General features: G+C 51.1%; 6 protein-coding genes across 6 annotated transcripts; 4 read left to right on the plus strand and 2 right to left on the minus strand.

Annotated features, from left to right (window-relative positions):
- Positions 1–116: 116 nt before the first annotated feature.
- On the plus strand, positions 117–3,453 carry optB (small oligopeptide transporter, OPT family; the record flags this gene model as incomplete). The annotated part of the gene is made up of 20 exons (XM_024853209.1): positions 117–475; positions 523–685; positions 733–743; positions 788–843; positions 901–1,006; positions 1,057–1,215; positions 1,264–1,313; positions 1,358–1,442; positions 1,489–1,611; positions 1,665–2,050; positions 2,102–2,145; positions 2,190–2,232; positions 2,283–2,385; positions 2,435–2,459; positions 2,507–2,637; positions 2,693–2,757; positions 2,808–2,958; positions 3,017–3,046; positions 3,098–3,320; positions 3,385–3,453. The coding sequence occupies 20 exons, from the start codon at positions 117–119 to the stop codon at positions 3,451–3,453; spliced, it is 2,382 nt and encodes a 793-aa protein (XP_024703951.1).
- Positions 3,454–3,856: 403 nt separating this feature from the next.
- On the plus strand, positions 3,857–6,014 carry P170DRAFT_509417 (fungal specific transcription factor domain-containing protein; the record flags this gene model as incomplete). Its single annotated transcript, XM_024854671.1, has 3 exons — positions 3,857–3,958; positions 4,020–5,280; positions 5,350–6,014. The coding sequence occupies 3 exons, from the start codon at positions 3,857–3,859 to the stop codon at positions 6,012–6,014; spliced, it is 2,028 nt and encodes a 675-aa protein (XP_024703952.1).
- Positions 6,015–6,301: 287 nt separating this feature from the next.
- Positions 6,302–7,849, minus strand: P170DRAFT_425688 (general substrate transporter; the record flags this gene model as incomplete). The annotated part of the gene is made up of 1 exon (XM_024847660.1): positions 6,302–7,849. One exon carries the CDS (start codon positions 7,847–7,849, stop codon positions 6,302–6,304), a length of 1,548 nt encoding a protein of 515 aa, XP_024703953.1.
- A 657-nt stretch (positions 7,850–8,506) lies between these two features.
- On the plus strand, positions 8,507–9,087 carry P170DRAFT_358486 (Mpv17/PMP22 family protein; the record flags this gene model as incomplete). The annotated part of the gene is made up of 3 exons (XM_024844296.1): positions 8,507–8,609; positions 8,667–8,972; positions 9,023–9,087. Coding segments are annotated over 3 exons (474 nt in total), but the record flags the coding sequence as incomplete, so codon positions are not given.
- Positions 9,088–9,616: 529 nt separating this feature from the next.
- P170DRAFT_446516 (P-loop containing nucleoside triphosphate hydrolase protein) lies at positions 9,617–10,345 on the plus strand (the record flags this gene model as incomplete). Its single annotated transcript, XM_024850804.1, has 2 exons — positions 9,617–9,889; positions 9,953–10,345. 2 exons carry the CDS (start codon positions 9,617–9,619, stop codon positions 10,343–10,345), a joined length of 666 nt encoding a protein of 221 aa, XP_024703955.1.
- Positions 10,346–10,468: 123 nt separating this feature from the next.
- Positions 10,469–12,067, minus strand: P170DRAFT_357059 (DUF1479 domain protein; the record flags this gene model as incomplete). The annotated part of the gene is made up of 3 exons (XM_024844194.1): positions 10,469–10,866; positions 10,937–11,593; positions 11,650–12,067. The coding sequence occupies 3 exons, from the start codon at positions 12,065–12,067 to the stop codon at positions 10,469–10,471; spliced, it is 1,473 nt and encodes a 490-aa protein (XP_024703956.1).
- Positions 12,068–12,116: the final 49 nt, after the last annotated feature.

Consider the following 12,116-nt stretch of genomic DNA (forward strand, 5'->3'; position numbering starts at 1 on the left):
AAGGGGGTAGTTTTATCTCCAGAAATTGAGGTCAGAGAATATATAAATTGCATTGTATATGGCAGGCGTCCCGCGCAATCTTGGTTCTCTCGCTCACTGCGAATCCGAAGCACAAAATGGCCAAAACGCCCTCAGACAAAGGCATCGAGCCATCCCAGGCGGAGGTCGCCACCGGCTACATTTATCCTGCCGACGAAGCGATCAAGGATCTTCGCAAAATCAAGAATTCCCACCAATGGGATCCCAACCTACCGCAGGAGGAGCTCGACGCGATCAACGACGCCGCCGCGACCGACGACCAGGAAAAGGCAGGGAACGTTGATAAGTCTTTTCTCCAGGATTCCCCTTACGAATCTGTTCGCGCAGCTGTACGGAATACCGATGGCGGGGAGGTGGCAAATACGGTGCGCGCGTGGGTGTTGGGCATGATTTTCGTGACGCTGGGGAGTGGGCTGAATATGTTCTTGAGCATGCGGTAGGATTTTCTCTTTCGGGTTTGCGATGCAGGCTGATAGGAAATAGGAGCCCTGCGATCTCGTTTCCCGCGATTGTCGTGCAATTGCTGGTGTATCCGGTTGCCTGTTTATGGGCGAGGGTTATGCCAACGAAGGTGTTCAACACCTTCGGTCTGAAATGGACCCTTAACACAGGGCCTTTTACAATCAAAGAGCATACTGTTATCACGGTGAGTACCTCAATTGGACTTTGATTACGGGTGCTAACACTATATAGATCATGGCAAAGTAGGTAGTCCGTATTCAGGCAAAGGTGATTCTGACTCTCGAAGCGTCTCTATCGGATATGCATATAGCACGGATGCTCTGCTAGCCCTCAAAGCGAAGCGTGAGTATCCCCTGCCTTTTTTAAATGTTAGCGAGGGAATATCTAAAAAGATAATAGCTCTATACAATCTGGACATCGGCTGGGGTTTCCAACTCCTATTCACCCTCAGCAGCCAGTTAATCGGTATCTCGCTAGCGGGTCTTTTTCGTCGGTTTCTCGTGTGGTGCGTTTCGACCCCCGTCTCATATGGCTTCATCTCATATAGGTTCTTAGGCCTGCCGCCATGATCTGGCCCGGAATGTTTGCGAATTCCTCTCTGTTCTACGCTCTCCACGATAAAAGCACGTCGGATGCATCACAAAGCAACGGGTGGACTGTCTCGCGGTATCGATACTTCCTCTATGTGATGGTGGGAGCTTTTGCGTGGTACTGGTTTGTTGTCCCTTTCTCTCTCTTTATGTAAATATTTAACTGGTTTAGGATCCCCGCTGTCCTCTGGCAAGGACTGTCGGTCTTTGCTTTTATCACATGTAATTTCCCCCTCGAGCAGAAATGAAGTGCGCTAATGAGACAGGGATCAAACCGAACAATGTGGTCTTGAATCAGCTCTTTGGGGGCTTCAGCGGCTTATCGCTGATTCCAATTACATTCGACTGGACGTAAGTGCCTTGTTTCCCTCTGGCGCTTAGCATACTGACAAATTAGCTACGTTTCTGCGTATCTCCTCGATCCATTGCTCGCGCCAGTGCACGCGCTCCTCAACACGCTCATCGGTTTGATTGTATTTGTTATTATCTCTACTATAGGTATCGCCTATACAGGTGCTCTGTACGATTCCCGTTTTCCACATTCTTTCTGGATGAGCCATACTAACAAGCCAGGTACTCTGACTACCTCCCTATAAACACATCGACAACATACGACAACACGCAGCAAAAGTACAATGTCTCCCGCATTCTCGGTCCTGGATTTTCGTTTGATGAGCAGAAATACAAAGCTTACTCGCCCATGTTCTTGGCGCCGACCTTTGCTCTGAATTACGGTCTCTCGTTCGCGGCGCTCACCGCGGCAATTTTTCACGTCATTGTATTTCATCACAAGGAAATATGGTACCGCTTCAAAACGGCACAGAATCAAGAGCCGGATATCCATCTGCATCTGATGAAGAAATATCGGGAAGCTCCGGAGTGGTGGTACGCGGCGTTGTTTCTGGTATCTATCGCCCTGGGGCTGGCTGGAATTCTTGGCTATGATACGCAGACTCCTTGTATGTACATTGTAGTTTCTGGTTTCCGATGGCTGTCCGCTGACTTGATAGGGTGGGCGTTTTTCGTGTCCATTATCATTGCTGTGGTGTTTGTTGTAAGTGTGCCCCTTCCCTGGGCTGATATTTGCTAACTCGGCAGATTCCGACCTGCATGATCCTAGCGATTACCAACATCACCCTCTGTATGTTCTTCACTACTCCTCGATATTAATTGAGGCTAAATAATTGACAGCGCTGAACGTTCTGTCGCCTTTCCTTGCCGGGTTCATGATCCCCGGGAAGCCCATTGGGGTTATGATCTTCAAGGTGTTTAGCACGATCACCCTTGGACAAGCGTAGGTTTAGTTCTCTCTCGAGTATTCATCAGCGTGCTAATGAATCCAGTCAAACCTACTGCCAGGATTTGAAAGTATAAGCCCCGATTCTTGATTATGAAAATGGCCTAACCCCGTCCAGCTCGCACACTACATGAAAATTCCACCCCGGATAGTCTTCACTGCGCAGGTGGCTGCAACAGCTTGGGCCTGTTTTGTTCAAGTCGCTGTGATGAATTGGACCCTCGCAAATATCGATGGCGTCTGCACTTCGTAGGTTCCATCCCGTCTTCAATCTCCGTTCATGCGAATTAATCAGACCGAGCAGTGATCAATCCGCACACTTCACCTGTCCGAACGGGTCGACTTTCTTCTCATCGAGTATTGTCTGGGGTGGGTTTCCTTTCCACCAAAACACAACTTAGCTAATCATAGGCTCTCAGGTGTGATCGGTCCCAAACGCATGTTCGGCCCTGGAGCAATCTACACCTCCATCCAATGGTTCTGGTTGCTCGGTGCTCTTCTGCCCATCGCGTTCTACATCTGTATGAGATTCTGGCCTCGTTCGCCAGCGCGGTTTTTAAATGCACCAGTGTTAGCATTCCCTTCCATCATTCTTAGATTCCGCCGTCCATAACTAACCAAGCCAAAGAATGCTCGGCGCAATGGCCTGGCTTCCTCCGTACGTAACCCACTCCTATACTATACTCTGCAAACTAACAAGCGCACACAGAGCAACCCCACTGAGCTTCTCAAGCTGGGCTATGTTCGGCCTGTTGTTCAACTACTTCATCCGTCGTCGCTGGCCCGGCTGGTGGCATACGTACAACTACATCACGGCGGCGGGACTGGATTCCGGGCTCGTTATCTCCACCATTATTATATTCTTTGCGATTACTTTGCCGGACGTGGCCATTCCGAACTGGTGGGGCAACGTAGCTGTTTATGAGACAATGGTAAGTATAGGTTTTGTTCTCTGTGTAGATGGTCTTGTTGGAGGATGGTTGCTAATGAGGATAGGACTCGTTGTATACGGCTTATCGGAAGACTGTCAGAGAAGGAGGAAAGTTCGGGCCGGAGACGTGGTAATTTCACGCTTCCAAAATGCTCATTCGGGTCTCTGAGGCAACGTCAAACTTGGTTATGGTGGCAGTAGCACTTCTCACAAGGGAAAATACCAATAGTATAGGTCGGAGAGGAACAGGATATATATCCAGGCTGATTTTGGTTTTAACAGCCTAGAGCTTCGAGGAACAGAGACTCTACATCGAAACACTTCGAATGATAATTCAGAGCTATTGAGGACTATTTCGAGAAACAATTTATATTATGAGGCCGTAATATCGTGAGACATTGTGAGTTGACTGCCTTAAGGCAGTAAGGCGCCGAGGCACCCGGGCATCCGCTTCCCCGCATTCTTCGGCTGACCGAAAAGAGAATTTGCTCCGACTTTTCGTCCGACCGACTCCTATAAAGCCGCAACAACGCAAGCATGTCAGGAAATCTAACGTTTGTCCCGTATCCCGATTCGAGTGAGCGGTCGTCGCGACGCGTCCGGTCGCGCAGAGCCTGCAGCCGCTGTCGACTCCAGAAGGTGCGTGTCGCCACAACCTTGAACCTCCAGTTCAACGTCATTCTAACCCGCAGATTCCCAGCGACGATGCAATCACCGAGACCTGTCGCATTCCGTGACCTCTTCGTCCCCATCGCGTTCTCTGGCGTGGATGGGGTCGCACGAAACCCCTCAATCTCAATCTCAAGCGCCGGCCGCCTCTGGTCCGGGGCCAAGACGTGAATTGACAAGCGCCCGAGATCCATCGGCGTCGCCCAGCGGCCAACAGAGCCACGCTGGGACGACGAGAAGTCAGAACCAGGCAGACCAACCACAAAATCACCTCCCACCGCAAGAGTCCGAAGCAGAGACGCATAATCATACATGCGGATCAGACACTCATGCGAGCCCTCTCACCACGCGTTTCGTGGGTGATTTGAACCCCGAGGCGAGACTCCTGGACAAAACTACGACGCCCGAGGATGCGCAAAACATGGCTCCGGGGGAAGTGGGAGTCTGGGTGCAGCCGCATCCTTGCAGTAAATGTGCTTCGGGCGTGGAAGAATGCTCTCCGTCAAGGCCGCATCCTCCTTCGACCGGAAGACTGAGCCGGTTCCTACCACCCGGATCGGACATGCTATCCGGAAAAACCATCAAGGCGCTCTCGGAAATCTATTTTAATAACATACATCCCATGATACCGCTTCTGAATGAGGAACAATACTGGCAATCACTATCCCGAGGGACGGCTCCGGTGCCCCTTGTGCATGTTTTGTGTCTAGTAGCAGCTAAGGACGCTGCGGCGGAGAAGCATCTGAAGCTTCTTCAATCACGAGATACTCCCCTCTCCGCGCGAGAATTCTGCAGTCAACTGTATACGTCCCTTTCGGCAGCTCTAACCCGTCGTGCCTCGTTGGGGAAGATCACTCTTATGCGCATTCTCGGGCTGCTCTCGCTGCACCAAGAAGGAAGCGAAGGCATGGAAGGCGCATCCAGCTGCATTGCACAGGCTGTCCATAACGCGCAGTCAATAGCGCTTCACTTGCCTCGTCCCAACGATACTGATAACGGATTCAAACGGCTGTTCTGGTGTCTTTGGACTCTGGACCGCATGAATGCTGCGACTAACTCGAGACCATGCATCATGGCCGACATCGACATAGGTGTTCCGGAAATAACGCCGGAGGAATCTAATTCAGTTGCCTTTGACGTATGTTTTAGAATTGCGAAGATGTTGAATAAGGCTATTGGGCTCTATCGGCCGAACAATAAGGTCCCGACTGCTGGCTGGGATCTCGATTACCCGGGGTTCGAGCAGATCATGGATGAAATGCACGCGTGGAATCTACCCTCGGCCACAATAGGTTTGTCCTGCAATATCAGATCTAGGAGACCTACTTCTATTTCCTCTAGCTGACACACTCTCCCAACAGCTACGTTGCATGTCTTCTACCGCGCCACAGCTATCCTAGCCCATCGCCTTAAAACGGTCACGACCTTACCCTCTCCCACCGCCGCACGGCTGCGCCAGCAGCTCTCCGCCATCCAATTAATCCGCTACATGCAAGACCCAACTCGACTCAACTCACTCCACCCATTCCCCATAATAGTCTACGCCGCCTCGCTCGCCCTATCCGTATCATACCAACAATTACGATATAGCCGGCTCCCGAGCGACCAAGGAGACGCACGCCAGGACTTCAACACCGGGTGCGAGATTCTGCAAGAACTGCGACGCAAATGGGCCTCTGCCGACGCAATGGCATCGCTGGCGTATCGAATCTCCATTGCACTGGATCAACTACCGAACCTGGGCGTGCTGTGGGTGAATCGGTCCAATCGGACAGAAAGAGACAGTCATCCGCCCTCGAGAAGAGAGCTCGGGGACACGGTGGAAGAAGTTGATCATCAGCCCCACTCACTGGATGCGCAGATGATGGACCGTTCGCAAGACGTTGAGAGGACCCATCCTGAATTGGATACTATGAATTTATTCTCTGGTATGGATGATGTCTCGTGGATGTATCTTGACGCAGAAATCCCTGTGAACTTTGATCATTTGCCGTTGATGGATTTCGATGAGCCGCTCCCATGGTAGGGGATATTCTAATGGCTAGGTACAAAGGCGCTGGGGATTACATGTTTTGCTACTCTACTGCTTTCACGCGATTAAAGTAGCAACCTATGAATTACATGGTGTTTGTCAGTGGTGTTAATTATGAAACTACGAATGAACAGATTAATTTAACGCTCACAGTGTATACTGGTGGAATGATATACGCAGTCATCAAATACATTTCAGATCATAGGAACAACCTACTCTTGTCTATCATCTAAATTTCCAGTCATGCCACATAAACCGATCTCATATCAGATACCCACCCGTCACGCCATTTCAATCTGCTGCTCATTGCACTCATCTTTACCCTCATCCTTGTCCACCGAGACATCATACTTGCCAGGAATTACATACGTCGCCCACTCCCCAACAGGGACGCGGTCCTGGAAGAGGCGCTCAATATCAGATACACTACGCCCCGTAGTCTCTCCCACGCAGAACCACGAGTACGCCAACAGAAAGAGAGTCGTGCCGCAGTAGACAAACCCGATCATCGGGCCCAGGTTCGCCGTGTAGTACATATACGGACTCGTAAAGACCATGAGCCAGACAGTGATGAAGAAAACGCTGATAGCGCAAGATGTGATCTTGTTTCTGTTCCTGCCGACAGCCATCTCCGACACAATCGAGTATGACACGGTGCTGATGGAGAAGTTGACAGCGATGATATTGACATACGCTAGGACGATGATGCCGATGCTGACGCCGTAGCCGAAGGAGCCGTCCGCGTCGCGAGTAGTGCCGAGGCCACCGACAGCGATGAGGGAGGCGAAGATGATGACAGAGCAAACTAGAAGACAATTGCGGCGGTTTATTCTATTCCCGAAGACAACGGCGACAGCAACGGTGATTATCTGGACGACGTAGATAATGGTGTTGATGGTGAAGGGGTCGGCAACGCCGATGGACTGCGCGAAGACGACGCCGTAGGTATACCAGAACTGGATGCCGTTGATCTGCTGCACGAACATGGCGCCGCAGGCGTAGAACAGCTTGCGGCGCTCGATGGGGTCCGTGACGAGGGAGAGCCAGGTGGCGTCCTTGGCCATTTCGCGCTCCACGCGGACTTGGTCTTCGATGGTTTGGACGTCCACTAACGGGTCGTAGTCGCGAGCACTGCGGTTGATCTTGCGGAGGGCCTTGATGGCTTTCTCCCGCTTTCCTTTGTACATGTACCAGACGGGGCTTTCGGGGGTGAACGGAAGACACAGGAGCATGATACCTGGGAGGACCACCAGCAAGCACATGGGGATCTCGTAGGACTGGGCACTTTGGATGTCTTTTGTGCCTTGGTTGACGCACGCTCCAACCAGCTGAGAGATGGACTGCATGAATTGGAAAGACATAACAGCCGGACCGCGGATCGCAGGCGGCGCGACCTCTCCGATGTACATCAGGCAGGTTGCGGTGAATTGCCCGATGCCCAGACCGATTAGCACTCGGCTGACATAGAAGACGGCGCCCGAGCCGAAGGAGCATACTTGTACAATGGCGCCAACGATGATACAGATGGAGGCTGAGAGGAACACAACACGTCGTCCCAGGGCGTCATTGATAGGAGCGGCCGCCAGGGCACCGCAGAGTTCTCCGACGTAGATAATACTGGCCGACACGGACAGGAAGGTGGTCCCTAGCGCGTATGTGCCATCTGCTCCTTGCTCTCCGTAGTCCTGTATAAACCAGGGCATGCCTTGAATGCCAGTGTAGTAGATTGTGTCATATCCGTAGCAAAGGGCCCCGATAGCGGCGACTAGGCAGTATAGAATGGCCCATCGATTCGATTTCCAGTCAAGATTGAGTTGAGGGCCTTGCATATCGTTCACAATGGACTCACCCGGGGCGAATTCGGGTGTGTGGAAGCAAGGAAGGATAAAGACCAGGGGAAAGAGAAAAGAAATGAAACAAGCGCTATGTCTGATACCATTCAATTGCCGGGATTCTGGGGCACGGCCTTTTATACCGCGACCAGGATGATAAGCGAAAAGCCGGCACGCTCACAGGTCGGGGTGGCCTCCCCACGGGGTGAAGCCGCGGGGGTGCAGATATCATTTAGCCGGCTTCCAACAACCGATAAGACCCTTATTCCTTCTCGCCAGCCGAAACGCGGACCACGGCGGATGTGGCAATCGACAGCGGAGAAGAGAGCAGATGGGGAGATTGCGGGACTTTCCTGATGGAGCGTCTCCGACACTCCGATGGATTTACAAAAAGTCCAGGGAATATGCGAAAAGCCGTTTTCTTCAACTGTCTTCACAGTCGGTACAGGTTGAATTGGGTTAGAAATGTTTGGCTGGTATGCTATCTATCCCCATTTGTCTCCAGTACCACTCGACTGACAACTGTAGGTATCAACGGAGTCTCTTGCAGCGTCCGGTGCTGACCCAGAGCTTAACTACTGCGGCAAGTCGAAGGCCTTTTCAACGAATATCATGTCTGTCCAGACAACAGTGCTCGCTGACTGATTGAAGGGTCTATTTGCGGTGGGAGACTGCCTTGCCCAGCAGGGTGTTGAACGGAAAGGACTTGCCAACTACGATGTAGGCCGCACTGCGCGAATGACTCTCTATGGCGGAGGTACGGAGCTTCCATCCATTCTTCTATATGCAATCTTCATGCTCACTCAATGTGTAGCGGTATTCGGACCGTTCGCGACCAAATGGTTTCAGTTTCTGCAGAATCGCATTTGCCGAGACTCTCCGCTCAAGACACTGGCCGCTCGTGTAGCAGTTGACCAGCTCTTCTGCGCTCCTACGATGATTGGAGTGTTTCTGTCGAGTATGTCTATTCTAGAGGGAAGCGATCCTCGCGAGAAGCTGCGACGGACGTATTGGGAGGCGCTTCGCACCAATTGGTGCATTTGGCCTATCCTGCAGGGAGTGAATCTCTATCTGGTGCCTCTTCATTATCGGGTCCTTGCCGTCAATGTCTTCAATATAGGTTTGTCTTCTTGGTCTTTGGGTTGAGTATGTTATACTAAGTACTCCCAGGGTGGAATTGCTTTCTGAGCCTTATAAACAATGCCGAGTATGACGAAGAGGCACCGGTCGCGTGAGCCGCAAAGAGCTTTATATGTAGCTAGATCCGAATCCAACTACAACGCCTTAAGGAATTTTCCTGCTTCCAGCGATGCTTGACTCTGACAACAAAAATGGACTGCCAGCGATGCGGGATGATGTCCAAATCGGGATGCGGATCAGATTCCCTGTTCGGGAAATAGCCGCACCTCTCCACAGTAGAGATTTCCTGCCCCGGAGTAGACGCAAGGGGGGCCGATTTGTTTTCTTTTCTTTCTGATTTGCCAAACTATTTCTCACAGCGAATGGACGTGGATTGCGGGGTTCCCAATGGGTTAATTCCACCAAATCGTCTTTCCGTCGGAATACATCGAGCCGATGCCACCTACTCGCTTGGAGAGACAGTTCCCTTTGCTATGGGCGTGTTTTATCCTTTGCCTTGTGTCCGTTTCTTGTTGCCCTGATCAAAAGGTGAACCCAATACAACCTGGTTAAAGGTAAGTTACAGTGAGATCTCGCCTTGTGAACTGGTGAGTAGCTGACCACTGGATATACATCGACAGGAACATGGAGGTTGATACCCGAAGGCTGGTCGATTTAATTCAGCAGCAGGCAAATGCGCACTCAAGACCGCGCTTTCTGGTAGCCCTTGCAGGAATTCCGGGGTCCGGCAAGACGACGGTCGCGCAAGCCCTGGTCCGTGAACTCAACAGCAGCGGCAATGCAATGGCGGCGCTTTTATCTATGGACGGGTTCCACTTGACACAGGAGGAATTGCGCCGTTCACCAGACCCGGCGGCAGCTTTTGTCCGTCGCGGAGCGCCATGGACTTTCGACACTGTGCGTCTACAGGCGTTTGCTCGTCAACTTTGAAGATGGGCAAATGACGGACCTTTCGCGCAGCAGGACGCCATAAAAGCGCCGGGCTTTGACCACGAAGGAAAGGATCCCGTTGAGGATAAGGTCATCGTGACACCCGATACCCAAATCGTCATCTTCGAGGGGAATTATCTTTTACTGGACGAGCCCCAGTGGCGGGGACTAATAGATTTGTTCGACTACAGTGTGTTTCTCGACGTGGATCCGGCGCAGGTACGAGAACAGCTGGCGAAGCGTCATATTGAGGCAGGAATTGAACAAACACTGCAGGATGCATTCAAACGCATTGACAAGAACGACTTTTTAAATGCGATCATTGTCCAAGAGAATCTGTTAAAACCGGATCTTGTTATCCAATGGTCGGGGAATATGGAAGATGGAACTCAACCTACTATTGTCGAGAAAATAAAACCCTGAAATATGAAAGTGTAAATTACAATTATCCAGATCCTACTTCGAAGTTAGAGTCTCTCTTCCAGGCTATGGTAGTGTTATCACCCATCACGTCTCTCGACAATGTCTCGGGTATTCATACTTCAATCACAATCGAAATCTGTCTAAAATATCCATCCGACTAGGGGACATATGTCCTCGCGCGCGTCGGCTCTTGTATTTACATTGGAAGCCTAAAATCCTATTTGCCTTCTCAATGACCCGCCTCTCCCCTGGTAGTGCAATATCTTCTGTCACCAGTCCTTCCAACCCAAAGGCTTGTTTACCAACATCATCTGTCCAAGATCGAAGCACTTCTTCGGACGGCTGGTCAGTTTTCTCGGCTCCTTCTTCGGCTCCGGAGAGATCAGAAGACTGATTGCCTCGGAGTGCCGCCCTTTGGCCCGCAAGACAGATCGCATTGGTTTTAGTGACAGGGCACACTGGAATAGAAAGAAGGCGGCAGTCCTCATTATCATAAAGAGTCTTGTCCAATGCGTGGATTGCTAGCACAGTACTGCATTAGCCGGCATGATACCTCCGACGTATTCGGACACAAAGGAGATGAAGACTTACAGTCACAATGCCAAGCGACAAAATCGCCCGGATTGAGAGGAGGAAGGTGGACCATTGTACGATGAAGCTCTAGGTGAGGATGCAATGCATCATTGAGTTCCTGAGAATGGCCAGGAGCTGCACCATGTAGCTCACTTGTCATGTCTGGCTCCCCTGTGAAGATCCAGTTATCCTCATCCAAGAATCCAGGTCCTCGTATTTCATTGATTGGCCTGAAGAACGGACGAAGCAATAAGTACGCAGTGGTTAGCTGAATCAATGGATTGACGAGTATGCGGCCCTCTCCAGTACCAGAGTAGCTCATGCTCAGCCATCCTTGCCACAATTTGAACATTGACGGTGCACCCAGCCCATCGTATAGATTGTTTACTGCCTCCGCTCTGCCACTAGCGTCCCATGGATCGTAGCTCTCCCACTCCCCTTCAAAGACATTCTCGTATATTTCGCGTTTTCTGTAGGCTCCTGCTACCCAGCGCTCAGTGCTTTCACCGTCTATGAGGGGATCGTCAATTCGGTGATCAGTACATGCTCGGCCGGCAGATGCGAGTGGGATGGTGAGGGATATTTCTGTTTCCGGGCAGGTATCCCACAGAAATGCCATCAAGTGGCATTGGACCTTGAGAATTGACGGGTGTGAGCGCATTCTGAGCTTTGCTGCTGACCGGGTTGGCTCGCAGTTGTTCCAGGGAATTCCTGTACTGTCTGTAAGTCACTGTGATATGCGCAGTTAAATACGTACGTACCCTGTGTCGTTGGACTCTTGCGGGAACAATCATCCATGTCGTTTTTACACGCGAAAGCTTTTTCTTCCGGAAGGACACCACGGACAATGACCATTCCTCTCTTCTGTATTTCGTCTCTAAGATCTTCGCATTCGGCCTCCAGATCGTCAAAGGAGATTTCCGGGATGATCTCGTGCTCCTTCTGGGCGATCAAGTTGTTCTCGATCTTAAGTTGCCGCAGAAGTCTGCACCAGCTAGACACAATTGCCTCTTCTTTCCCTTTCACTAGATCGCGCGTGAAATCAAGGAACGGATCTGCAAGTGGTGCGTTTGCAGTTCTTGGCGCGGAAATAGACGAATGTCTATTGTTGCCAATGTTTTGGGAGGCTATTGAGACTGGCTCGGGCATTTTGATGATTCCAAATGAGCCAGGGGCTGTGTCTGTAGTTTTCTCTGTG

Source organism: Aspergillus steynii (genome assembly GCF_002849105.1).
Source record: "Aspergillus steynii IBT 23096 chromosome Unknown P170scaffold_4, whole genome shotgun sequence".
NCBI classification, from domain to species: Eukaryota; Fungi; Ascomycota; class Eurotiomycetes; order Eurotiales; family Aspergillaceae; genus Aspergillus; species Aspergillus steynii.